This window comes from Fusarium oxysporum, chromosome VIII, assembly GCF_013085055.1.
Source record: "Fusarium oxysporum Fo47 chromosome VIII, complete sequence".
Classification (NCBI taxonomy): Eukaryota; Fungi; Ascomycota; class Sordariomycetes; order Hypocreales; family Nectriaceae; genus Fusarium; species Fusarium oxysporum.
Genome location: NC_072847.1, coordinates 3,083,326 through 3,109,885, shown reverse-complemented (window position 1 = coordinate 3,109,885; position 26,560 = coordinate 3,083,326). Strand labels below are relative to the sequence as shown.

General features: G+C 48.8%; 8 protein-coding genes across 8 annotated transcripts; 3 read left to right on the top strand and 5 right to left on the bottom strand.

Moving 5' to 3' along the window:
- Positions 1–2,660: 2,660 nt before the first annotated feature.
- Positions 2,661–3,757, bottom strand: FOBCDRAFT_322398 (uncharacterized protein; the record flags this gene model as incomplete). Its single annotated transcript, XM_031187711.3, has 1 exon — positions 2,661–3,757. One exon carries the CDS (start codon positions 3,755–3,757, stop codon positions 2,678–2,680), a length of 1,080 nt encoding a protein of 359 aa, XP_031034976.2. The 3' UTR covers positions 2,661–2,677.
- Positions 3,758–4,415: 658 nt separating this feature from the next.
- FOBCDRAFT_297614 (nucleotide-diphospho-sugar transferase) lies at positions 4,416–6,768 on the bottom strand (the record flags this gene model as incomplete). The annotated part of the gene is made up of 3 exons (XM_059611913.1): positions 4,416–5,011; positions 5,816–6,352; positions 6,402–6,768. 3 exons carry the CDS (start codon positions 6,766–6,768, stop codon positions 4,416–4,418), a joined length of 1,500 nt encoding a protein of 499 aa, XP_059467781.1.
- A 1,155-nt stretch (positions 6,769–7,923) lies between these two features.
- On the top strand, positions 7,924–9,654 carry FOBCDRAFT_140911 (aspartic peptidase domain-containing protein; the record flags this gene model as incomplete). Its single annotated transcript, XM_031187715.2, has 1 exon — positions 7,924–9,654. One exon carries the CDS (start codon positions 7,924–7,926, stop codon positions 9,652–9,654), a length of 1,731 nt encoding a protein of 576 aa, XP_031034980.2.
- Positions 9,655–10,242: 588 nt separating this feature from the next.
- On the top strand, positions 10,243–14,814 carry FOBCDRAFT_252532 (uncharacterized protein; the record flags this gene model as incomplete). The annotated part of the gene is made up of 7 exons (XM_059610994.1): positions 10,243–12,494; positions 12,557–12,610; positions 12,820–12,937; positions 13,026–13,135; positions 13,205–13,409; positions 13,440–14,239; positions 14,640–14,814. The coding sequence occupies 7 exons, from the start codon at positions 10,243–10,245 to the stop codon at positions 14,812–14,814; spliced, it is 3,714 nt and encodes a 1,237-aa protein (XP_059467780.1).
- A 587-nt stretch (positions 14,815–15,401) lies between these two features.
- Positions 15,402–16,975, bottom strand: FOBCDRAFT_230305 (acyl-CoA dehydrogenase/oxidase). The gene has a single exon (XM_031187719.3). The coding sequence runs from the start codon at positions 16,874–16,876 to the stop codon at positions 15,557–15,559; it is 1,320 nt and encodes a 439-aa protein (XP_031034984.3). The 5' UTR covers positions 16,877–16,975; the 3' UTR covers positions 15,402–15,556.
- Positions 16,976–17,266: 291 nt separating this feature from the next.
- On the bottom strand, positions 17,267–20,259 carry FOBCDRAFT_230304 (uncharacterized protein). Its single transcript, XM_031187720.3, has 7 exons — positions 20,127–20,259; positions 19,596–19,995; positions 19,325–19,468; positions 19,213–19,272; positions 18,316–19,163; positions 17,872–18,262; positions 17,267–17,822 (listed from the first exon to the last, which is right to left on the bottom strand). Exons 1-7 carry the CDS (start codon positions 20,136–20,138, stop codon positions 17,335–17,337), a joined length of 2,343 nt encoding a protein of 780 aa, XP_031034985.2. The 5' UTR covers positions 20,139–20,259; the 3' UTR covers positions 17,267–17,334.
- A 558-nt stretch (positions 20,260–20,817) lies between these two features.
- On the top strand, positions 20,818–21,827 carry FOBCDRAFT_242917 (uncharacterized protein; the record flags this gene model as incomplete). Its single annotated transcript, XM_059610498.1, has 2 exons — positions 20,818–21,421; positions 21,463–21,827. The coding sequence occupies 2 exons, from the start codon at positions 20,818–20,820 to the stop codon at positions 21,825–21,827; spliced, it is 969 nt and encodes a 322-aa protein (XP_059465655.1).
- A 238-nt stretch (positions 21,828–22,065) lies between these two features.
- FOBCDRAFT_242915 (uncharacterized protein) lies at positions 22,066–25,934 on the bottom strand (the record flags this gene model as incomplete). The annotated part of the gene is made up of 9 exons (XM_031187723.3): positions 22,066–22,182; positions 22,232–22,414; positions 22,462–22,848; positions 22,901–23,656; positions 23,860–24,041; positions 24,561–24,594; positions 24,691–25,052; positions 25,103–25,742; positions 25,791–25,934. The coding sequence occupies 9 exons, from the start codon at positions 25,932–25,934 to the stop codon at positions 22,066–22,068; spliced, it is 2,805 nt and encodes a 934-aa protein (XP_031034988.3).
- Positions 25,935–26,560: the final 626 nt, after the last annotated feature.

Sequence of the window (26,560 nt, the reverse complement as noted above, 5' to 3'; positions counted from 1 at the left end):
GTTCGATTGTCTGAATCAAAGTCGTTGATCTTGGCCCCTTGTCGAAGTACGATTTTCAAGGACCGCGGGCCAATCGATAAGCCACGAATCAGACGTTTCACGACACCATCATGGCCGTTGCCTGCAGCCCAAGATAACGCCGATCTTTGGTAAGTCTCGTCTTTTTCGTTTAGCTGAGAGTATTCAGACCTGAGAAGTCGCTTCACAATGATTTCAAGGCCGAAATAAGATGCTACCATCAAGATTGTATGCCCTGAAATGGCCCGGGCGTGTCGACTTGTCCAATAAATTGAGAACCAAGCCGAGAAGCAAGAACCTCTGACATCACATATCTCTAGTGCCACTCTTGTCATCTTTTTTTGGTAATGAGCTGGAAGCTCATTGAAATGTTTCGCCCACTGTTTAGCAGCGTAGTTGAGAAAAGGGTTCCCATTGGTATGTTTCGGATGTGAGACGGTACTACGCCGCTCCTTCGATGGGTGGTCCAATAGGAGGCACCAAATACAGATATTGGTCAGAGTCATGTTAGGGCCGCCTACGAGTACTGAGTGTTTCCAGCTTAGACTGTTAGGGCTGGTGGGTTCAGCGTGATCCTTGGAAATCAAAAACTCCTTAACAGTCTGGTGAAGAAGGAAGATTCGTGAGTCGTTAACAGTAACCAATCCGCAAATGTCTCTGATTTTGTCACGGAAGCGGTCTTCAGGCTCTAGCTCCATGTCATCAATAGACTTGTGATGCTGCTGAAGCTCGAGGGCAACTATCATTTCTTCCAGCGTAAGAGGACGTTTTGCAGCGAGGATGAGGTGAAGCATCCTGGTTGCCTTTTCAACGCTGCAGGTCCTGCACAATATTCTCTCGTAGGCTTCGTTAACGTTTTGAGGGAGGTGCGATGTGATGTTGATAATCTTCTGTTTGTTGATGTCAAGCTCGTGCTCGATCAAATCCAATGTCAGATGCGCCCAGAGATACGTTCGATTCCGAAAACACAAAAGCCGTGTGACTAGTATGCCTTGCTCATCATCTGTGAGTTTCTGCTTGACGCTAATAGTCCTGACTCTTTCTCTTATGGCGATATCTATTTCTTTGACGATCTTTCTCATCTCAGCATCGCTCTCGCCGCTGAGGTGGATGACTGGCAAGTTCAAGTTCTCCAATGGCTTGAAACCCATTCCGATTTCGCGATAAGGTCGACTCGTAATGAGAAATTTCAAGTTCGGGCTTTTCTTGGAGCCACAAAGTTCACAAAGAGCCTTGAAGAATTGATTCCTCTCATGCTCATTGCATTCGTCAACTGCATCAATGAGACAAATAATTTCTGTGTTGGGATTGCTATCGGCAACCTTGATGAGAATTTGCCATAGTTCAACAAAAGACCCAGTTATCCATTGGCCGTTTGCATCCAACTGTAAGAGGATCTCGTCCGATAGTAGCGTAGTGTCTTGCATGAAGAGCTGCTGAATGATGCAGCTCATGGCGCTTAGAAGGCTCTTTTGATCGGCGAAATCATCCTTGAAAAAGAAGTAGCAGACCTTCTGGGAATTAGTGATCCGAATGATCGAGTCAACGAGGTGTTTGATGAGTACTGATTTGCCGCATCCGGGATCAGCAGAAACCCAAAGTATTTTTGAAGCTTCGTGGCCCAACCATTCATGATAAAGATGATGAGAGATGAACCATTCGCAAGTCCCTTGGACAGCAGAGGGATTCCGGTCCTTCCGGTCACGGTATGGGGAAGTCGCGAGACGCTTCAGGACCTGGGCCTTCCTTCCCTCTCGGGAATGGTTTCCTTCGTTGGAAGGTCAGAACCTAGAATGGAAGTTGTGAGGCAAGAACGCATTGACTTACCGCTATCCCCATTCCCTCCAACAAAATTTACCTCACCGTGAAATTGACTACCGAGGAATTGATTACCGTTCCCTGTATTATTATACTGAGTTCCTCCGGAAACATTGAAACTGTTTCCCCACGTCGATACAGGCGTATCATCTCTTGGGCTGTCGTCACTCTTGCATGCTTCGACTATTGCACTCGTTTGTTCTACTTGCTTGGTACTGCTTTTCACTGGTTTCCGAATGATAACATCACGTCTGGACTTTTCCGGAGAGGGGCCACTCTCAATCATGGCTGTACTCGCCATGCCTCGCCTGACGACATGTCACGTCATATGCGGTAAGGCACGATTGACAGCTAGCGAGCGAGTGGTGTTATAAGCAGTCGGTATGCTTTTTGAACGTGTTTTTGATGTTATCTGAAATTGCCTCTGGGCGAGAGCTGAAGCCCAATCTGCACTGTACTTTATTCTAATTATAACTTAGGCTAACAAAGTAGGAAAAGCATTGCATCCGTGGATCTCGATGAGTAACAGCCTTTGAGACCTGGACAGCTATTAGCATGGACCAAACCTGTTTTTTTTCTTGATCTTTGTTTTAGCGTCATGGTCTTTCAGCTGGAGTCCTAGAACACCTTTGTCCGTTTTCACAGGCAAGTACTTTATGCGTTGTCCACGCAGGACGCCCTGTTGTGCTGACAGCCTGCCTTAGTGCTGTTGGCTGATTGGATCGCCAACGCCTCTTTCAACCCCAAGGTGTGGTGGCGGTGCCCTCTTGAGATGTGACATAGTACTCCATGAACAAGACGGGCCGACGCAGGAAATCTCCCAAATTCTGTATAAAACTAGCTACTTAGTAGATGGCAAACCAAAATATACCGGCCCATTGAAATTTCCAAAGAACTGATTCCCTGCTCCCATGTTGTTATGCTGCGTCCCTCCACTCGCATTGAAAATATGCCCAGTTGTCGTTTGGAGGGATGAGGTTGCATTTGGCGTTTTCCCATCCGACTCTAGCTCAGCCACAGAGCTGGCAGTTGAGTCTCCCGTTCCAAGCATAGCATCCCACCGCACCAATTCCCCAAGTAACCTCTTGAACCCGCTTTCCTCGGCTGAGCCAAATTTTACCATTTCAGAGTGGTTGGCGTGGATGCTGAAGGCACTGTAGCCCTCGAGCGAGGCTGATTCCTTGCTGACGATGGTACCAACTCCGGGCATGGGCAGTTCCTCGAAGAAGCAAGTGATTTGCAGAGGCCGGCCTGTTTCGCGAAGCTCGCGTATCATTGATAGAAATGAAGTTTGAATGAATTCGAGATATTGGTTCTTGGTCTGTAAGACATCCAATATGTTGCGGTTCGTCGATTTGACTTGACCCAGCGCCCAAGTAGGTATTTTTGCCCAATCAGCAGCCCACGAACCCCGGTGCGGAGTTCCAAGGAAGGCAATTCCCCTTGTGCTCTTGTAAATCTGCCCAAGGTGAGACTCAGGACTTTGGCGTGAGATAATCAATGCTGTTTTGCAAACGATACCGCCAAAGCTGTGCACAATGAAGATAAGTGGCCGACTAATAATGCCAGAAGATGCGCGTTCAGCGGTGAGGTCGTGTAGTAAGTTATTGGCGTGGTCGATCAGCCGGTTCATTGAAGAGACAGACTTCTTCACAACGTACGCATCATATCCGTAAGTGAGAAGACGAGCTTTGGCCAGTCGAGATTGAAGCAATTCGGTAGGCCAGGGATTGTGTTGACCATGGGCAGTCCAAGTTTTATCGCGATTGCCTGACAGGCCATGTATAAAGCATATGTCGATTTCTGCATCTGTAGGGCTGTGCCAGATTTTGACGCCGTTTGGGAAGTCAGTAAGGGCAGATTCCGCCACCGTTGAACTTGAGGTTCTGGGTCGGCGCCAGGCTTGACCGAAGCTCTTCATTTTCGGTATATATGATATGAACCATTTCACAATGATGTCAAGGAGAGACTATTTATAAGGGTCATTGTGCCTGGAGTCTTGGTTGCTTGCCATGCTGAGATGTTGCTAGTAAATAAAGCTAGATGCTCAGCCGCACTGGAACCTGCATTTCAACACAGCCATCGAGCACCCGGTTTCGCTTCTGTCAAGCCCTGAATTCCTGACACCCCCGCCGCCAAAAGATGCTTTGTCGAAGTCCCGACATTATCAAGTTTTTCTTTAGTACTCATGTTATTATACGAATTTTGAGGCTCTCCTTTTGTGCAATTGAACATAACTTACGGCCGATTGATGGTTCAGATACTAAGTTTGGGAAACAAGAAGGCATAATGACTTGGGTTGTGGAACTGCAGTCAACTCTGGCCTAAGAATTGTGATCGGGAAATTGGAAATACTAGAACAAGATGGAGAGATGTCAGTCAAATCATGCAAATCAATTTTCCAATCTGTCTAAACGCTGAGCACTAAAACTAAAAAAAAAAAAAAAAAAAAAAAAAAACAATTCTCAAAAACAAGCAACACTGCTAACTGCAAATTCATCGAGGCTTCTGAAGTGTGCAACCTATCAAGCAGATCAACCAACTCTTCTCAACCTATCTTACACATTTCGACTTCAGGCTCAAGAGCTATCCAAGCTCTCCCGCTCCTCAACATTCTCAAACCAAAAGCCATCCGCTTGCCAATCAAGAATCTCAGCACAGTCCTTACAGCAAGGACGGTACTCTCGTCCACACTCTGGAGCAGTCTCGGGAAAAGACTCGATACTCGCTTTTCCGCCATACGTGGGGATCATCTCCTTATTGCAAGTCTTTTTGCAAGCAACACATTCGAGTCCGGTCTTGCAAATAGGACACTTTCTCTTTGCGACGAAGTCTACGGCGTAGTAGTCGAAGACCTGGCGTGGCCAGCATTTAGGACACATAACATGTCCACACGGAGCAACAAGAGCGATGTCGAGTTTGTCATCGGGGGTGGAGATACATGTTACATGTAGCTCGTCCCAGCAGATGGCACAGATAGCTTTCATGGGTTTAGCGTTGGGGTTATCGGCGAGGATATGCTTCCGGATATTAGGCCAGAAGCTCTCTGTCACAATGCCTTCGGCCTTATTGTTAGCGTGATTCTCAATTTGGGAGTTCAGGAGGGGGTTGGGGTTTGCGTTCACCTTTGTGATCAATTCAAGAGTCTGGGAGCTTGCGAAGGGATGTGGTTGGGCTTCCTTGGTATGAGACTTAGGAACGGAAAGCCCTTTGAGCCGTTGGAAGATGTTTTTGAAGGGAAACATTATAAATGGTAGGGAGATATTATGTGTGAGTAATAATAGAGTCAATGAGGAATCTTGGTCAGATTTGTTAAGAACTGATTTCTTGGTGGTGAGTGTCTAAATAGGGTGGTGAGTGTGATTATATACGCTATTCTGCAGCGATGTATATGGCTTAGACCTGTTCATTTGTTCAACAGAGACTTTACCTGTTTTCTCTTTTATTTGATATCCCTTAGTTTACTTTTTCATGAAGCTGTGATATCTCTGAACATGCGAAGTAATCGAAGATGAGGACAGTTCGTCTGCATGTATTATCCGCCCAGAAATCTTCTAATTCTCCAAGAAATGTGCGAAGGACATGAAGTATGTCCTAGAGTCGGTGTGAACACTTTGTTGATACAGGGCAAAGGCACTCAATAATGTTCAGTTGGGCTCTATGTTCTGTTTACCATTATCTAAGTAATCATTTTTGACCGAGTTGCTTAAATCGGACTCGTCATGTGCAATGCCCCTGCTATCTAACAAACCCAAACTCCATTCGGAACTCGGCCCTCTGGTAGATTCCACCATACTCTTAAACTCTAGATCAACATTGTTCCACTTGCGGCAGACTCTCTTGTCTCTACACGATAATCACAGATTTCCTAGAGAACTCGAATCAGTATACGGAAAAGGGATAACTGGAAGAGTTGAACAAACCTTTCTCTTCGTTCTAAAGTCAGTATACAACGAATTCCAAATTATTCTCGTCGTACAGTCTTCCTCGCCACTTGTCATTCGTGTGCAATTAGGCTGTGCCGCAAGTCGGTCTTCTTCAGGCATAGATTTCCAAGGCTTCGGTAGTGGCCAGTCCGAAAAGTGAATTAGCTTAGCCTCACTATACGCCGCAGCAGGGTCCCATGTTTCCAGTTCTGAACCGAGATAGTGAGCATGCTTGTCGTTGCGGAATTCGCCGCTTAGAAGGTCGTAGCGGCGGTGGGGAAATATCAAAGCACTATCGCCATAAAGCTGGTTGACGATTTCCATGTCGTACTCGCCAGACTTTACTGATTGCACTCTCTCCATGATGCGGGAGAATTCTGTCTCGGAAGGTTGGATAAGCATGAGTTGCGATGAGAGGATCTTCTCGGGTGATATCCAGTATGCTCGAGGCATAGCCACAGGTGCATCTGGTAGGAAGAACAGTTCATCCATTGCTTGTAACAAGAGAGAATCTGAGTCGATGGACAGTACACGATCATACTTAGTTTGGTTGAACGCCAGAAGCTTGGTGTATGAGTCTGCCCAAGTAGCTAGACAACCAATCAGCCATATTCTTTGGTCATGAGCGGGGATACTTACCGTCACCTGCCCAGTTTGTCTGAATTGTAATCGGGACAAGTTTGACGTTATACTCATCGCGCGCTTTGTTCAACAGATAAGCATCACTTGAGTTCACCATCTCTGGCTCAAGCATGCTTTCAGGAACCATCATAACACGATCAGGTCGACTTCCGTAACGTTTCAGAGCTTCGAAGAACATGAGTGAGTTACACAAATACTCGCTGTTCGTGACATATTGTGTATACGCAAAACGCGACCAGTCAACGTCTTTTTCGGCACGTGATAGCCATGATGATGTTCTTTGGCCTGTTTGGCTCTGAAGGTAGAAGATGAGAAGGGTAGTGAGAACGGCAATAAAAACAACGCGATGGCGCTTAGATGACATGATGCGATGGAAGAGAAAGACGCTGCTCGATCTTTGAGCTAAGGAATGAGATGCTCAAAAGGTGGGGTGAAAGGACGACCTCGAGATTGACCCGCAATCAGAGAGATGGCAAGAAAAAAATGACGATGTTTCAAAGAGGGAATAGTGCCTAGATTAAGACATAAGCTTGAACGGCAACTGATGTTTAAAAGCAGAACGCAGAAACATGATGAACAGTTCAGGGGACAAAGGAAGAAAGTTCAGGACATGCGATTGTTCACGTCGTCAGTCTCGGGCGCTTAGACCCCTGTGATCGACGATAAGCGCTGTGCTAGCCAATCGCTTCTTGGCAAATCTAGTGGCTGTTCGCCAATCCATGTCTTCCCCACCACGTTTCAACGTCCTACCATTTGAGGACGTTAACCGCTGAGACAGCTTAAAAAATGCAGAGACAGGGGTCGGTTATTTTGGGTTGTTTCAGGTTATACTGGGTGGCTAAACGCGATGGTGAGACTTATTTTCTTCGCTTCGAGTTATGAGTGTATGGAGTCTATTACTATCGCGAGTTTCATTTATGCTTAACCTTACTCTACTTTGGCTTTACTGTTTTCTCATCAAGTTTTAATTCAACTTTCTTATTTTCATGCCTCATGACATGATATCTTGCTGACTTGGCGTGCACTTCTCCTGAAACCTGCTTCTCGTGCCATGTTGTTTGTTGGTTGAGCCCAACTGACCAACTCAGTATTTTTAATCATCGGGTGCCGCCAATAAGTACATATACCTAATTAACAAACATCACAGTCATATTTCCAGCGCTTACCCTGCAGATAAAGGTATAGTCACATACCTGAGCGCCCGTGGCTGAAAATCCCCTATGCATGTTGGTTGTTCTCTTACACGACCAAGTGGGCCAAGGTAAATTGACCTGCTGGCGATAGGTCGCTCAGCCTGGTGACGCCCAAGACTTGGTTATCGTGTTGGTTGAGCCTTGCAAATTCTAATTATGGTTATGTGCTCGTCCCGCCCATTTCTTTCTGCTTCTGTTCTCTTGTGACTTTCTTTGCATGTGCTCATGATCCGTTGCTTTCCATCTTTTTGATCTCTCTTCCGTTCTTTGTTACACTACCTTAATCAATCCTTTCGTTAATACCTCCCAAAGGCGGGTCATTGACCATGGCCTGGAAAGTCATCCTACCTATGTTTGTCTTCATCATTCTCACGTCTGCTGCCCAAATCCCTCGAGAAATCCAATGGACAGACGACACATTTGGACCTGATGGTCCCTGGCGTGGTGTCCATGTCCAGATTGGAAGCAGTCCCACTTCCATTTCCCTATACCCTGGCGGAACGTGGGAAACATGGCTTATCAGCGATGATTACTGCGAACGAGGAACTTGCTATGCTTCGAAAGCGGGTACTTACGACAAAAGAACCGGCGACCGAACTGGCTTGAATATTCTCGTGGAACTGGATGGTTTCATGCAAGGTGTGAACCTCGAAGGCGACACGAGTATTCGCTACAGAGACGACATAATGTTTGGTGAGATCAACACCATCAACTCGACTATTGCTTTGCTTGATGCGCAGAAGATTAAATATCCGGGTGGTCAGACCGTACCGTTCTTCGCGGGCTGTCTGAGTTTGGGCGGCCCAAAATCCGTCAACCAATCTTTTGAACAACCTGATGGAAGACCTGCTACCAATGGCAGTATGCCACCTGGATGGTTTTGGGAGAACGAGTACACGCCCTCCAATTCTTATGGCATGCACATCGGGTCCGTCAAGCCATCCATAGCTGGGTCTCTCTGGTTCGGTGGTTACGACAAGAACCGCGTTATTGGGGAAGTCCTTACCTTGAGTGGAAGTCCGAGAGGTGATGGAATCACACTTTGGGATATTGCTATCGAAGGTGTTGGCGATCACTCGCCATTTACTTCCAAGTCCAAGGGTGATCTCTTGGCCAAAGGCAACTCTTCCATCAGCAGCGGTCTGAAGGTCACTGTGGACGGATGCTCCCCATACCTCACCCTTCCAAAGTCCACTTGCGACAACATCGCCGAACACCTTCCCGTCAACTTTAATTCGGATCTTGGTCTTTATATATGGGACACAAAATCAGACCAATACGACAAAATCGTCAACTCCGCGACCGCTTTATCATTCTCGTTCATATCAGACACAAACACCGACCCCGTCAAGATCAGAGTTCCATTCATGCATCTCAACCTCACTCTTTCTGAACCGATCGTCGACAACCCTATCCCCTACTTCCCATGCCATGTAAATAACAATGGAAGATACGTCCTTGGACGATCATTCCTACAAGATGCCTTCGTCGGAGCGAATTGGCATCCTGATGCCAACACCTGGTGGCTGGCTCAAGCACCAGGTCCCAGAGTTCAAGCCACGACAGACGTCACGTCAATTGAGACCAAAGATAAGACAATCAGCAAGGGTGGAAACAACTGGGAAGCTTCATGGAAAGGTGTCTGGGACGATGAGCCAACGCCATCGCCATCGAGCACTCCAACCAAAGCGGCCAGTCCCTCAGAACAAGATGAAGTCGAGTCGAAACCTTCCATGCCGACCGCCACAAAGGTTGGAATTGCCGTAGGGGCAGGTGCTGCACTCTGTCTCATCGCTCTAGGTCTGGGCATTTTCTTCTGGCGACGGCGCCGTAGAGCTCAAGGCCAACAGTCTGAGACTCAATCGTCGCTTTATAAAGATAACTCTGATGGCTTTTCGGTAAAGTGGCCTAGTGATCTACCACCACAAAAAATGCACGTTCCTAGGCATAAGCTGCCTCCATATGAGATGTCAGCAGATGAGAGACGGATATATGAGATGTATGTTCATGAGTCACAGCAGAAGCGACCATTGACGCAGCGATACGAGTTGGCTTGAGCTTGAGCGAGTCTTTGAAGCGAACACTGTTATTTATGATTTCTTCGTACCATTAATGATTATATTAGAATAGATAATTGCTTATAACATTGTACCTTTAAATTTGGTCGTCACTGGATGTTCCATTATCTGATCATTTTAGTTTGCATTGACTGTTTGGCAACTCTAGCCCTTTGACTATTATTATTCAATTAAGTACAACATGAGTCCTGGGGTAACAAAAAAAATATTATTTCCCTTCTAATCCGAATGGCCTCGGTATGGCTGGCTACAGACATGGTCGTAAACTCATGGCATTTCTCGGTCGGAATGGTCACAATTGGAACAAGACTAGGGTAGTCAACTTAAAGCCCAAGCTTAAACAAGAAGGTGTGTCTCGGGATCTTTTGCGAATGGATGATAAGAGCTCATGGTTACAGTTACATCCGCGTTGTTGCAATCAAGTAACATCCCCGCACTTGTTGCGGAGTCAAGACCGGATCTCACCAAGATCGGCAGAGGAAAAACAAACAGTACGATGCCCGCATTAATTTATGATGGGAGTAAGGAACTTGCACTTTGCATCTTGGGCTTAAACATAGTGGAGTCATGTTGAAGGAATATCTGGTCGCGGGCATTCTGCTTGCTTCGCCTCTACTGGCTGTAGCACAAGACCTCATTCCTCCAATCCTTGAAAAAGCTGATTCTTTTGTGGAAGAGACTTGGTCCGTTGATTCGAGCCCAAAGGTTATATACATTGACGATGAATTTGGGTCTGTGTCGGATAAAGACGGCCTCACCCTGATTCCGCCTACCGCTCACGAGTTCGCGACAACCTTTCAGGATGATCTTGCCAAGATCACAGGATCAAAATGGACACTGAAGCGCGTCGACAAGCTTTCTAACAATGCTAGCGGGATCTCTCTTGGTTCATACACCGGAGAATCTTCTGATCTCAGATACGAGAACGGCAAATCGACATCAGAAGGCTACGAGATCATCATCAACTCCAATCGCGTCTTCATCGGTGGATCAGGCGCTCGAGGAATGTGGTGGGGAACCAGGACCTTTCTTCAACTTCTCCTAGCTGGCAACGGGACGATCACGAGTACCCTTGGTCGAGATGCCCCGGCTTATGCTACCAGAGGATATATGCTTGATGCAGGGAGAAAGTGGTACTCGAAGGACTTTCTCAAAGAGCTGTGCAGTTATGCTTCGTTCTTCAAGATGAATGAGTTCCATTATCATCTTAGTGATAACTATCCGCTGAATCGTGGCAAGAATGACAGTTGGAGGGATGTCTACTCGCATTTTTCGCTGTTACCGGGAGACAAATCGCTGCTGGGTATTCTTCATGGACGAGAGAACGAGACGTTATCGAGGGATGACTTTATGGAACTGCAGAGTCACTGCGCTTCTCGAGGAGTAACTGTCATTCCGGAAATTGAGGCACCTGGCCATTCTCTGTATCTTACCAAATGGAAACCTGAGCTTGCCCTGGCCAAGAAGGATTTGCTGAACTTGACGCATCCGGAAACCTTACCAACGGTACAGAGTATCTGGCAAGAGTTTCTACCATGGTTCAACACGAAGGAAGTCCATATTGGCGCCGACGAATACGACGCCGAGCTTGCTGATGACTATATCACCTTCGTCAACAAGATGAGCCGTTTCATCAATTCTACAGCCAACAAGCGAAGTCGAATCTGGGGTACTCACGAACCATCAAAACGCAACCAGACAATCGATAAAAACGTCATCATCCAGCACTGGCAATACGGCCAATCAGACCCCGTGCAACTCGTCAAAGATGGCTACGATGTCATCAACTCAGAAGACTGGTGGGCCTACACAAGTCTCAAAAACGACCACATGCCCATTCTCCCAGCGCGCTACCCGCAGTTCTTTAACGAGAGTCGTGTTTTCAACTTTGCGGATAAGGAGGAATGGCAGTGGACGCCTGCTGATTTTAATCCTGTGAATACGAGTCTGCAGCTTAAGAGTGATGAGAAGAGGTTGAGGGGTGCTGCATTGGCTGCGTGGAATGACAATGGTCCCGATGCGACTACGCAACTTGAAGCGTATTACTCTATGCGGAGGGGTATTGCTGTAGTGGGAGGGAGGGCTTGGAGTGGAAGTCGAGGACCGAAGTTGTTGGAGGAGACGAGTGATACTAGTGTTGACTTTTACTCTCCTCGAGCTCCCGATCAGAACCTTGATAGGGTGCTATCTCTTGGGGCTAATGGTACGTTGGTATCGTGGACTCGTTCAGGTGGTGATGGAAAGGAAGTTCACCTTGGTCACGGGAGCAAGGGGATGAACTACACCCTCACACTCTCCGTCACCGGCCCATTCACCCTCTCCGGTCTCGACAATACTCTATCCCTGGATAAGAGTGGAAACATGGTCTTCACCGCTGATGGATGGGAGTACCCCCTTCGCAAGGTTACAAAAGACGACGCGCTGGATCTTGACCCTGGAGCTCCAGGTCGTATATGGGTCAACACTTCATCCACGCACAAACCTGTCAAGGTATCGACTCCTGTCAACATCACTTTGGTGACGGACGTCCTGCATGGAACGGTTGTGTTCAGCGATGGTGAAGTGGTAGGAAGATTTGAGGTCTTTGTGTATGGCGGGAGGAATACGCAGTTTAGTTGGAGTCAGATGGCGTTTGTTGCGCCGCTGGATAAGATTGAGGGAGGTTTGGAGCGTTTGGAATTGAGTGGATCTTCTAACTTCACGGGAGCAAGTGAGACAGGTGGGGAAGAGCCTACTGATGTTCCTCAGGGGAGTGATGCTGCTCGATGCTTGGCTTCGTCCGCGTTCATCACGTTAGGGTTAGTTGTGGGAGGCTTATTGTATGTCTTCTTTTGAATACTACACTAGCCCCTGAGTTTTTGGGCAATTATCCTCTGTAAAGGTTGAATCAAAATGGAAGTCGAATCTGTCTAGGTCTTAGAATAGCCACGGGTGAGTATCGCCATATGTGTAACATGACTCTATGCAAATCAACCAATCACCATGCGACAGATTCACAATTTCCTTTCACCGTCTTAAAGATGATTCCTTCCGAACTGCAAGGCTTGAAATGGCGATGAAAGATATCTCGGGGCATTCCTGAGCTTAAAAATGACTCAATATGCTGGATCAATCACAGTTTATTCAGGTCTTCAAGGCATCCAGTCTTCCCCCTCTGCAACCCCCCACATACCGCCCCAGGGCTGTTATGGATCTCTGGCAGGCCGGGCAGAGGAAATACAATAATGAAGGGCGGGGGGGAGGCACACTATCTCCTGTCATCGTTTGTGGCTCTGTGGGGGGTTTTCAAGAAGGTCGTCACAGGCTCGGCATGAGGCCCGGTATGCTACCTGATAGATGGACTGGATGAGTGTTCCGTGGAATCTATAGGGTGTCTGTTCTCCAGGCTACGCTCCATCTTGGACAGCCCTCGTGACTCCGACTACGAGCCACTGTCCCTTGAAGCTGATCGTGGTGAATCGTGAGATGCCCGGCCTATACCGGATAAGGGAGCCTCGGCCCTGAGCAACGCGATGCAACACTCCTTTAGTACCACGCTGATTGAGCAAAGTGGCGTAAACGCGAACAGCTGGGACGAGGGTGGCTTGACTGCGCTTCATGCAGCAATCCATTGCTCCGGCCCTACAGCATGTCTGCATATCATAGACGTATTGCTCAGACACAGCGCAGATATCAACGCGCTGTCGAAAGCCGTCCAACACATTTTACACACCGTTGCGCAGTCTGGAGGCACTGTAGAGTACCTGACATGACTTGCTGCTAAGCTCCTGCAACACGGGGCTGATGCAAATGCCATGGACTCATCTGGCAATCCGACCCTCTACACAGCCATACTGAATATAGCGTGCTCTCTGCAAGCGTGGGAGAGGGGCCTCATGGATGTACTGCTACAGGGCGGTGCTGGTGCTAATGCTCTAGACGGCAATGGAGCCTCTGCCCTCCATCTCGCCGCGACGCACGGTGTCCACGCAGGCGTCATTATCTCAGGGCTTCTACGGCACGGCGCTGACCCGCGCACCAGATGTCGCGATGGGCGTTGTGTGCTGCACTATCTTGCCAAGTTCACGGGGCCCCCTGATGTTGCCAAACAGCTTCGCAACCTGGGACTCGACCCCAATGCCCGTGACGAGCACGGCCAGACTCCCCTGCTTCACGCGACGGTGGCAGGCCTTGTCAAGATGGTGCGGCTTCTATGCGAGTCTGGCGTCGGCGTAAACATGCCCATCTTTGACGATGACAAGACCGCTTTCTTTTGCGCTGTGAGGTTGAAGACCGTCGATGCTGTGCAAGTCCTTCTCCATTACGGTGCTGATCTTCACCACCGCGGTTACTCTGGCAGGACAGTTCTGCACTACCACGAAGCAGCGTACAAGGCTATGGGCAACGGCAGCGCCGATGCAGCCAGAATTAACAAGCTGCTGATCGCATGTGGCGCCAACGTCAATGCTAAACGCGGCTACTGCAGACAAGGCCACGGGATGAGCGTTCTAGATGCGGGCGGCATAACCCGCGCCCAAGGGGAGTTTGCCCTCTTCCTCATGGCGAACGGCGCCTTGAGGTTTCGGTATAATGAGGAGTCAATGCTCAGTCTTGTGTCCTGTGCACTTGAATAACAGCCTAGCACGAGGAGGCCACCTACTCACATGATCGGTGTGCTTACAAAATAGGCAGGATATAAATTATGGAACAAATTGGCCAGAGGATCTTACAAGTCGAGTGCAGTAATAACGACTGACCTAGTAACTACTAATTATGGAATATCATCGTGAGCCTCTACATTCAGCCAAAGACCAGCCCCGAATCAGCGGCAACCTCCTTTACAGCTTTGACTTGGGCTTGGTAATGACTCCGACACACTTGATCTCAATATTGGCGTTCATCGGAAGACTCTTGACAGCAACGCATCTACTACGGTCAGCACTCTTATCCCATAGGCATCCCGCAACTGACTTACGTTCTAGCAGGCTTGATTTCGCCCCAGTACTCAGCATAGACTTCGTTCATCTTGGCGTAGTACTTCATATCAGACAAGTAAATGTTGACTTCAATCACATCATTGAGACTCGAGCCAGCTTCGTCAAGAATGGCGCCGAGGTTGGAAATAATTTGGCGCTGAATAGGAATCATATTAGCAATTGATTCGGGATTCAAGAGAGAACTGACGTACTGTGTGAGCCTCAATGTCACCATCAATCATCTTCCCTGTGTTGGGGTCCATTGCGACGCCGCCAGATGTGAAGACGAAGCCATTGGCGATGATGGCCTGGTTCATCAGGTTTTGCGGCACAGCGGGGGCCTTTTTCGTAGAAACTGGTGTTCGTGCCATTTTGAAGGGATGAGATACTCAATTGTCTCTTTGTTGATCGGTGATGGTGATGGTGATGAGTGAGCGAAATGTCGAAATGAGGGCGATCGCGGGGTGTAGATCTGTCATCCGAAGACCATGGATATCCGATCAGAGCCGATAAGTCTTTTGCAGCACTATCGTCAACAAATGAAATGCCGATGAGATGCATCAGGGAATCATATGTTATTGAGCAGACTTGTCACAAGAATGTTGTATACATTTTATAGAATGGCCCAGGCGACTTCGTGATTGCAACACTTACTTCCTAATTAGGCAGTTTTGGCACTTGGCCGAGATCGGACTCGCAACCATGAGCAGCTGAGACCTCTTCATTGATAAAAGATGTGATATCAGTGTATCGTTATTTAAAAGTCAAAGCTGTGAAGGAGAGTCTTGGACCTCATGTAATCTAAATCTAACAATGTTAAATAAACAATACCGATGTGATTCAGAGGCTTCCCAAGCGTCTGTTCTAGGCTCCCGCTGTTCTACTACCTTGGCCATATCGACCAACAAGGAGTCTGGTACTACTCATCAATAACTCCTCGGCAACTCAAGAACCTTCTCACTGATATAGTTCAATATCATCTCCCTACTAACCGGCGCAATCCTCGGAACAAGACACTCCCTAAACCACCTCTCAACATCATACTCAACCGCATACCCCATCCCGCCATGCGTCAACACCGCCCTCTCACACGCCGTGAACGCCGCTTCAGCAGCCATGTACTTTGCACTATTCGCCGCGACCCCAATCTCATCCTGTCCAACAGTACCACTCTCATCATCATACAACCTCGCAGCATGATACGTCGCTAGTTTCGCCGCTTCAAGCTTCATGTACGCATCTGCCAACGGATGAGCAATTGCTTGGTTCATTCCGATCTGTCGTTTGAACACAACGCGAGTTTTGGCGTAGGATGCTGCTTTTGAGAGGGCGGCGTAGCCGAGACCGAGGGCTTCGCCAGCTAGGAGGCAGCGCTCAGCGTTCATTCCGTGAAGAATCATTTTGAAACCCTTGTCTTTTTCGCCGATGAGAGATGAGGAGGGGATGGTGTAATTATCGAAGAACACTTCATTGGCGTCGACTGCTCGGCCGCCCATTTTCTTGATCCGCCGCATTTCGAGGCCTGGTTGGTCACGGTTGAGATCAATACAGAATAAGGACAGGCCTTCGCTTGGCTTCTTAACCTTATCTAGTGGTGTAGTTCTGGCGAGGAGGATCATTTTCGAAGCTACTTGCGCACAAGTTATCCAGATCTTCTGACCCGTGACATTGAATGAACCATCCGAGTTCTCTTTCGCTGCCGTCTCTAGACGAAGCGTATCAAGCCCAGCGTTTGGCTCCGTGACTCCAAAGCACACTCTATACTCCCCCGACACAATCTTCGGAATAGTTTCCTCCAATTGCTCCCTCGACCCAAACCTGGCAAGAGGTTGCGTCGCGTAGACATTAGCATGAATGCTCTGCGCACCCGCCATACCGGCGCCCGATTCTGTGATCGTCTGCATCATCATTGTGGCCTCTAAAATCCCTAGATCTGAGCCCCCTAAGGATTCTGGAAGTGCAATACCAAGCCAACCGGCTTTTGCGAGAGCGGCGTGGAACTCCTTTGGGTCTTGCTCATCTTGGTCATGGGACTGCCAGTATGTATTGGGGAATTCAGCGCATATCTTGCTGATGGCGTCGCGGACTGTTAGTTGGTTGTCTGAGAAGCCTGCTAGGCTCATGAGATGCCTTGGGGGGTTTGTTGAGAAGGCGTGTCGTTGTGCTGGGTGAGGTAGCGATGGGCGGAGGTGAATGAGGCATCGTGAAGCTAATCGTGACATTTTGACAGTCGGGTTACGTATCATCCTCGGGCTGAGTGTTTTCCTCTTCACTGCGTTGTGATTTTAATGCCAGATTGCAGTTCCAGTAAATTAGAGCAGTTGATAAGCTTGATGATGTTGAAGTATTCTTTGTGTTGAATGATGATGCGATGTGGAGAGCAGCTTGGGGCAAGGTGCCAAAAATATCCAGCCCACGGTCCTCTCAATAACAACTAAGCTTACCTACGTACTTTTGTCATCTAGGAAAGCCTTCGCCAAGCCCCGAGGAGCAAGAAAACCTGACATTGAATCAGGGTGCCAAAATTAATGGTCTAAAGGCCTTCTGAGATATACTAAACTTACCTAAGTCTTTTTCTTAGTTAGGATACAGGTCCTAAGTTTTCTTGCCTCTCCCAGCCAAGGGATTGGGTGTCATGAGGTTCAAGACTTTTACTTATTTCCAACATCTAAATACCCTCTATATTACACAAAAATCACACTTTTCACGCCTCAATCTTCGACTTAACCCACTTCTCCAGACCGCCCTTGGCGATAATCTCCTGCACATTAGCAGGCAACTCCCCAACCTTCTGCTCCCACTGCTTCCCATCCTTCTCCGTAACAACAACCTTTGACCTCCTCACATCCCAGACGAACTTCCACCCCGTTCGTCGAGTAAGCGGCTTCTCGGTATCGTTCTTGTAGGTCTCGCGGAGACGCTCGACGAGGCGAGGCACTTCAACGCCCATGAGCGCGTTGTTGATGCTGTTGCGGCTGAAGATGTTGCCGAAGCTGCCGGAGACGACGAGCGGGATCTTCTTGGCGAGGATGGCGGTTGCGGCTTGTTCGCGGGATGAGCCGCAGCCGAAGTTGAAGCCGGTGACGAGAATGTCGCCCGCTTGGGCGATTTTGCCGAATTCGGTGTCGTAGTTCTCCATGCAGACTTCGGCCATCTTCTCTGGTGAGATGTTATCCTCGTATGTGTACTTGCCTATCAAGCTGTTAGTTGAGTCGTCGGGAATGAGGACGACTTGACGTACCGGGGTAGATGCCATCAGTGTTGATGTTATCGCTGTCGCAGAAGACAATTTCACCCTCGACCTTTTCAGGGAAACCGGGGAGGATCTCAGTCAGCGACTCCTCCTCAGCAGCAGCAGCAGCAGCAGGGCTTGCTTCTTCAGCGGCACCCTCGGACTTCTCAGCAGCGGCGATCAAAGCATCAGCCTCGTTGATGATCTTGTCGAGAGCATCCTCAATGGACAGAGCCTTGTCAGCAACAAAGTCACCACTTCCCTCGCCAATGATGACCTTCTCAACACCCTCGGGCTTCTGGTACCAACCAGGGCCTGCGATCTTGCCTTGAAGAGCACTGGCAGCGACGATCTCAGGGCTGGAGAGGTATGCCTTGGCTGACGTAGAACCCATGCGGCCCTGAATAAGTGTTAGCTTCGGGTCATATTTTACTAGACGGAACAGCGTCTTACCTTGAAGTTACGGTTACTGGCACTAATACCGACCTCACCAGGCTCAAGAAGTCCCTTACCCAAACCGATACATTGTCCACATCCTGAAATCATGGGAATGGCGCCAGCTTCAACCAAGACCTGCCAGTCTCCAGCCTCCTCGGCAATCTTTTGCTCAGGGATGGATGCCGCAGAGATGTAGAATTCGACACCTGGCGCAACCTTGGCAGGCTTACCCTCCCTGGCAGCCTCACGGAAGACACGAGCAGCAGCTGCGATATCAGAAGCGCGAGAGTTGGTGCAAGACACAAGGTAAGCCTTGTTCACGGGGATGTTCTCGGACTCGAGCTTGTTCAGGGGGGTGGCGACCTTGACGGAGTTGGGTCCTGAGACGATCGGTGAAAGAGTAGATAGGTTGAGATACAGCTCCTTGGCGTATGTGGCACCGGGGTCAGCAGACATTCTGTTCTGCTCGAGCTCGTCGATTCGCTTGTGGTTTATGCGATCCTTCGAAGAGCCGTTGAACATGGCATTAGTGGTGGCCTTACCGCGGTACCATGAGATAAGCATATCGTCAACAGGGAAGACACCTGCGAGGGCACCCCACTCCGTGGTCATGTTGCTGATAGTCAAGCGCTCGTCAATAGTGAGACTCTCACCACCAGCAAACTCAATGGCGTGGTTCAATACTTGATCATCGCGGAAGAGGCCGCAAAGAGCAATAATGACATCCTTTCCGGTGACGCCGGGGGGAAGAATGCCAGTGAAAGTGACCTTTGCGACAGGGGGGACCTGCCACCAGGTCTGTCCTGTAGCCCAGATGGCGGCTGCGTCTGTACGAACGACAGCAGTACCGAGACAACCTACACCTACATGTGTGTTAGCAGCCTAAAGTCTAACCTTGGGAGAGTATCATACCTCCATACATGTTACTATGGCTGTCACTAGCCACAGAAACTGTCTCTGGCCAAGCATATCCTATCCGAGCGTTAGTGGACTATTTTATTAAGCCATTTCAATCCTTCCATACCCTCCTCAATCATAATCTGGTGTCCAATTCCCCTCCCGGCAGGATAGTTCGTAATCCCATGCTTCTCGGCGAATTCACGAATTAGAGAGTACTTCCGGAGGTTACTCTCTGACATATTTGACACGTCGTGGTCTAACGTAAACACTGTCAAGGAATTAGTGGAGCCATTCCCTTGGTAAGGCGTATCCCATGGTAGGAGGTAGTTATCCCCCCTCCAGTCCCATGGTAAGACCTAGATAACATCCCCAGTCTATAGGGCACAACAACGCACCAAGTTGACGATTATCATGGATCTTAGAAGCTTGCAAATCGAGCCATTTTTTAGCTATAGGCCAGGTGTTATCGTGACTCATAATATGCTGCGGCCGCAAAGCAATGTACGAGCCAGCCTTGATCTTCTTCCCAGAAGCGAGGCCTTGGGCGTGTTTTTGGGCGATTTTCTCTATGAGAGTCTGGGGATTCTCCACCACAGGCGCCCGCTGGTACTGGAAAGCCGAAGGATTAGGAGTAGACGAGCTCTCGAGTTGAGAATGGAAAGCATACTGTCGACGGGCACTCGGTGACGTGTAGGCGCGGTGTTGTGTGGCGATGGCGAGAGATCGGGAGCGGGATGTCAAGGTTCGGGATTGGAGTCGCGCGACGGCAACAGCGTTGAGAGCGACTGCTCTCCTCTATACAGATTGTCAGTATATATTCTAGAAGACTGAAAGGGAGTGGTCAAGAGATAAAGGGAAGTGTTCAAGACGCAGTGGCGGGGAATGTCCTAGGTCCCATGATGGGGACTCGGCGAGGATATACATACAAAAGCAACCATTGTGAAAGCTCAATCAGTAACCAAGAGCAAATACCATACCAGAAAGTTAATTCTGGATCGAGACAGCGACGGTGTCGGGTGGATGGAACAGAGTGCGAGTTTTAGGTTGGGGATAGCTTCATGTTTTTTGTTTGCGAAGCCGGCCTCGGAGGATGGGTCACAGAAAATTATCTGGGGAAATCTGAGCGGAATAATAATGGAGGCGATGTGATTGGTCGGAGATTGAATACCCTTGTACCCGGAAGTTGACCGCCTGCCGAAAGTGGAGCCGGAGCTTTAACTACACCTCAAGGGCAGACTCAAGATGTTGATGCTTACAATTGCTGCAGAGAGAAAATATTTGGGAGTGAATTTTAAGATTGTTGGAATACATGTGGTTGAATTGATTGAGTTTCAAAATGTTTGTCTCACATTATTCAGTGAGCGCACTCGTGGCGGAGTCTTCCCTTTAGCCGTAGCTTCACGTGTCTACATGTAGACACTACCTAACCTGTAGCCTTGACAGTAACAATTGGAAAGGTCTGTTGTCAATAATTATAAACGATCCCTGTTCAATGCTCAGTCATGATGTTTTGACGTTTTATAAAATATCGGCAACTTGAGCAATTGGCCGATCACCGACTGTATAACTGCTCTTGTCCCCTCCAAACTTCACCCCGCATCACTTACACATCCCATCATGTCTCTCCGCAATCTCAAAGCCACTGCCTCAGACGCAGCATCCCACCTTCTAGAAACATTCTCCAATAAATCCATCATCCGCCGTCAATTTCTTGACGCAAACCAACTCCAAAAACTAGCTCTCACACTGAACCGTCCAACCCTCAACGGCAAGGACGTGTCTGAGCAGCCGCCAATTGAAGGAACACCCGTACCACCAGGCTATCATCTCGTATACTTCACACCAAATGGGACAGAATCTGAATTAGGCGCTGATGGAAGCGATACCACCTATAATGCCTCGAAACCGTTTACGAGAAGGATGTGGGCTGGTGGTAAGATGACATGGGCTAGTGATGTGTCGCTTCGGGTAGGTGATCAAGTTGAAGAGAGGACGAGGTTGCTGAGCGCGACACCGAAGAGGAGTCGCTCGGCGGGGGAGATGGTTCTTGTGGAGGTTGAGAAGGAGTTTTGGGGGTCGAAGGGCTTGGCGTTGACGGATCGGAGGTCTTGGGTGTTTAGACCTGAGATTGATCCTAGTGCTGTGAGAGAGGAGCCAAGAGTGCTCGAGGATTCTGTCCGTGGGCCGTCACTTATCAGAGACTTGGATGTAAAGAGTGAAGGTAAGTGTTGCAGAGCAATGTAAACTGATGCTGGCTAATAGAACTAGGTGTTCCCATAAGAGAACTCCGCTGGTCGCCAGTCGGCCTCTTCCGATTCTCAGCCCTCACCTTCAATGGGCATATGATACACTATAACCAAGACTGGACTCGAAATGTTGAAGGCCATCCCGCTGAAGTTGTCCACGGACCACTCAACCTGGTCAATCTGTTGGATTACTGGCGAGACATCCATGGCAACGGTGAAAGCCCGACAGGCATCACATACCGAGCCATGTCACCTTTGTATGCTGGTCAAACATACCGCATCCGGACCTCAGCGACTAAGGAGGCTGAAGGTGAGAAGGCTTGGGATGTTCTTGTTGAGAAGGATGGGACGGTTTGTATGAAGAGCGAGATCACGGCATAGAGTGTAGTCTACACATTACAGAATCAACCAGATATCGAAGCACGGCCCCGCGTTCAAGAAAGAGATCTCTCCACCTCCTCAATCACACGATAAACACATGCATGCGACGTAGTAAGCATCTGCATTAGTCCAACTCTACAAAGCGCCAGCCATGCAGAACAATGTCCATTCCTCCGTCTAAACCCAATCGCTCTAGCATACAAATGAACTCTCTACTCTACTCTAACACAACAACTTTTTAGACAAGCAGCATGCGCGAAGGATCCTCAATGTACTTCTTGACGGTGTTCAAGAAGGTGACAGCCTCTCTGCCGTCAATGAGACGGTGGTCGTAGGTCAAACTGATGTACATCATCTGCCAACAATTAGCTTGAACCAATGGATCGACTAAGGGAAAGACTTACAGGTCGGATGACAGCTTCGCCCTTGATGGCGACGACTTCTTGACGGATACCGTTCATGTTGAACACAGCGGCCTGGGGGTAGTTGATAACGGGAGTTCCGAACATGGAGCCGAAGATACCGGGGTTGCTGATGGAGAAGCTTCCGCCCTCCATGTCCTCCATAGTAAGCTTGCCATCACGAGCCTACAACAGTCAGCATTGTCACCTTCTCGTTCACTGAGAGAACTTACCTTCTTAGCAGCGCTAGCAACCTCCCTCTCCAACTCAACAATGCTCAACTCATGTGTATTTCTCAACACAGGCGTAACCAAACCTTTAGGCGCCGAAACAGCAATACTAACATCGACATAATCGCGATACGTGATGATCTCCTTCTCGGTGTCGATCATAGCGTTGATCTGGGGAACCTTTTGCGCAGCGAGTGTAGTAGCCTTTGTGAAAGCGCCCATGTATCCCAGTCGAACGCCGTGCTCCTCGGCGACTTCTTCCTTGTACTTGGCGCGCCAGGCGATGATGTTAGTCATGTCGACTTCTTGGATGGTTGTTAGGGAGGCGCAGGTGTTTTGGGATTGCTTGAGGCGCGCGGCGATGGTCTTGCGCATGCGTGTCATTTTCTCCTACAGACTCGGTCAGCTACGGGCGATATGGCCGTATGTGCGGGATACTTACAACTCGCTCGCCGCGGGAGGGACCGCTTGATGAACCTTGAGCGGGAGGTGTAGGCTTGGACTCCTTGGGCGCAGGCTTGGACTCAGCGGGCTTTGAAGGTTTGGGGGCTTCAGCAGCAGGAGTAGATTGCTTCTCCTCGGCCTTGGGTTGCTCAGCAGGCTTTGACTCCTCCTTCTTGGGCTCCTCCTTAGGTTTTGACTCCTCACCCTCGCTCTTCTTAACAGAACCAGCATCCTCGCCCGTCACGATACGCGCGAGATCCTGACCGACAACAACGGTATCGCCCTCCTCAGCAAAGTACTCAGCGATAGCACCAGGCTCGCTAGCATTGACGAGAACATCAATTTTGTCCGTCTCAATGCTAGCAATCTCCTCATCCTGCTCAACCGCCTCGCCAATCTTCTTGGGCAAGCTGGCTAATGTTCCTTCGGTGATGGACTCTGCCATGGGCGGCACGGAGACGATATACGAGCCATTGAAGATGCTGGAGTTACTGAAGAGTCGTCGTTGAGGATCGCGCTGGCAGAGGATGGCGCTGTGTGTGAGGCTGGCGATGGGTTGGGCTCGGGAGATGGCGACGCGTGATAGGCCGGAGAGGCCTGTTGCGGCCTTCATGCGCATGAATGAAGCCATTGTGAGGGTTTGGGCGGGATTGAAGGTGGGAAGATCGGGAGAATGATGGGATCGTGGGGAAAGCAAAACAAGTTCTGAATTAAGCGGGCCGAGCTTTGAGGGTATCGCACGGACTTGCAGTACCTTTGGAGATGTTTATACGGACAAAAGGGGATGGATCAATATTTACGGGATATAATAGCTAAAATTATTTTACTAAATGGTCAATTGTTTCTTTAATTGATGTTGCGTTGTTGAATCATACATATTGAAGCCAAATGAATGTTTTGCAATACGTCACTGGAGGTGAGGTTCAATTCTATCATCAGCAAGTTACAAGCTCTCACCTTGAACTGCAAGAGCTTAGAGATGACTCGGTGAGTGGCCCTCTCTCCGTAAACTTCCCTCCCGCGGGACAGGCGGAAACACCCGGACGGTCGCCGGACATTGAAAACCGACACTGAAGTTCGGGGTGAATAGCCCGGCCTAGGGGAGCAAGAAAACTTCAGACATTGAATCAAGGTGTTAACTGGTCTAAAGTCCTACTAAGCGTATCCTAAATTTAGCTAAATTTACCTAAGCCTTTTCATCACTTAGAAAAGAGGTCCTAAGCTTTCTTGCCTCCTGGTCCTCAACTGCTTAGTGGAAGACATTGATAACCCAAAAGCCAGAATCCTTCCGTCGGCTTAACAGTTACAACGCCGAAAGCTCACGGCCAGAATGGTTTTGCGATTCATATAATTCCTCGTTTTGGATGATGGGCTCCGTACTTTGCGGAGCAAGGTGAGTTAGCTGAGCAATAGCTGCGGCAATGTTCGGCATAACGACTTCACGTCATGTTATGCCTCAGGCATTGAAATTCAAACTCGTGATATTTAAATCCCCAGCGCCCATGTTGCCAATACCTTGCTTGGGTCTGGCTAATTCCGTGCAAGCGAATGCAACTGGAATGCTGAAAAGGTTGAGGCTGACGGGCCGACACCGTTGTGCTGGTGCAGAACCCAAATTCGACCTCACATTGGAGTGAGACGCAGATGACACAACTTACGACGCAATGGACGTTTTGCTTGACAATCAAGGTTCTGTTGGTATTTATCCAGTGGTATCTAAGGTAAAAAAGAACTCAGCCTCGCTGATATCACATCCAAAACGCCGAGGGTCGCCGCCCTGTTTCATACACTATCATCACGCCGTTGTACAGAAACAGCCGTCTCTTCGTCAACACGGATCCCCGTCTCGCTGCTCTCATAGTCCTTGGCAGATGTATATTTCCTAAAAGGGCTTGATATCGTGGTTTGTGTACCGTGTGGCCATTCGCTTATGTCGTATAGATCTGGTGGGTTGTTGGAAAGTTCGTGTGTTGAGCTTCCGCCGTCGTTTTCGCGGGATCGCGTCTTGGATACGCTGGTGAGGCGGATGCCGTTGCTGAATGGTGCGCTGAAGGGGGCGCTGATTTGGGTTGATTGACCGCCGCTGTTGGAGGTGAGGAATGAGCCTGGGAGGATCTTGCGTGCGACTGGTCGAAGCATGGGAAGACAAGCTGTGAAAAGTCAGTACAGGTCAAACTGGCAGTATTCAACATGAACATACCAGCAATGACAGCAAAATTGCACTCGGCGATTGACCAAGCATAGTGCTGTCCCATTTGTAACGTCATCTCTTTTGAATCCGACTTGAACTTGAATGACTCAACGAGGACGAAAATGGATGCCAGACAGGTCATTGCACCAAACGCAAACAATGCAATCACAGCAACCTTCTGGCCCTTGGGTAAATGAAGTTTCCCAATTTCGATGGCGGGCAGAATAAGAATGGCGCAGTCGATCAAAACATGCGTCAAAACCGTCGAGAAGAAAAACGTCGATTCGCGGATATGGCATTTAGCATCCCTCGTTGCTTGGTCTCCATCCCATAATGCTGTGAGTGGTAGACATTGCAAACACACCATGAAGAGTCGCAGCAGAAACCATGCCACTGTGATGCATGACAGGACCTGAATGGGGATTCGGATGTCGGAGAATTGGAAGAGACGCCAGTAAAAAGCGAGGATGGCGAATTTCGAGAAGGCGATGGCGAAGGTGTAAGTGAAGCTCGTCGTCCACATATGTATCCAAGCCAGTCGGTTTTTATCGTGAAACGTCAAGTCGTCTGTAAGTCCAACTTCCATTGGCTTTCCCAGTCCATCCTTGATCCATATCATTCCGTTCGTCAACAAGGCCAATGAGCCCAACTTGAGCCATGTCAGAACACATCATATCCATATGAGAGTTTAACATACCCAGCCAACAACGGCGAAAGCATCATCAATGCCATATCCAGCTTTCGTGATCTTCCTCGCAATAAGTCGGGCAATAAGAGCCAAGGTCGCGAGAGGAAGTGTTATGGCGGCCGAAGCAATGATATTGGGGGTATCATCCCTCATGATGCATCGTCGGCAGTATTCCTAAGGTAACAAAATGGAGTCCCCCGCAAAAAAACGACAATTGAGAAGTGGGAACCAGATCAAGAACAGAGAAATGGGGAAGTATTAAAGAGTCGATGGCACAAAAAGCAGACCACCAGTTTGGCTAAGCATTTTCCCCGGACACCGACTCATGGAAAAACCGGACCATGGACCCAACGGTTAGGCTTGAAACCATTTTGTAAGGGGGGCAAAGTGAAGAAAAAAACCGCGCTATCAACGCCCCTAGCGCCCCCCACGGGGAGACTTGATGCTCGTGATGATATCGATGCTGGGTCTGGGGAGTTTGGGAACTCGACCCATTTTTGAACTCCACTGAAACGGAACGACCAGCGTTGTGATTAGACAAAGTCAGGTGCTCAATAAGACTATCCCCATTTTGACTCTTGTTTTTGGAGAATTGATATGACGATCATAGTGGCGAAAAACTCTTCACCACCGCGGCAATTGAATCTTCAACTGTGAGGCATTGTCTACCCTGGTAAATGGCGCTTCGTGCTGACTATGAGCTGCCGCTTCTGGCGCTGTCATGGAACCAGAATGTCACGCATTGATCGCCTGTTGCCTCGTCTTCAGCTCGGCTTCCA

Coding starts and splice junctions, on each gene's coding strand:
- FOBCDRAFT_230305 (XM_031187719.3), bottom strand. CDS start 16,876: ATGATACGTAACCCGACTGTCAAAATGTCACGATTAGCTTCACGATGC.
- FOBCDRAFT_230304 (XM_031187720.3), bottom strand. Junction 19,273..19,324: donor CCAGATTATGATTGAGGAGG/GTATGGAAGGAT, acceptor ACGCTCGGATAG/GATATGCTTGGCCAGAGACA. Junction 18,263..18,315: donor CCAGTAACCGTAACTTCAAG/GTAAGACGCTGT, acceptor ACACTTATTCAG/GGCCGCATGGGTTCTACGTC.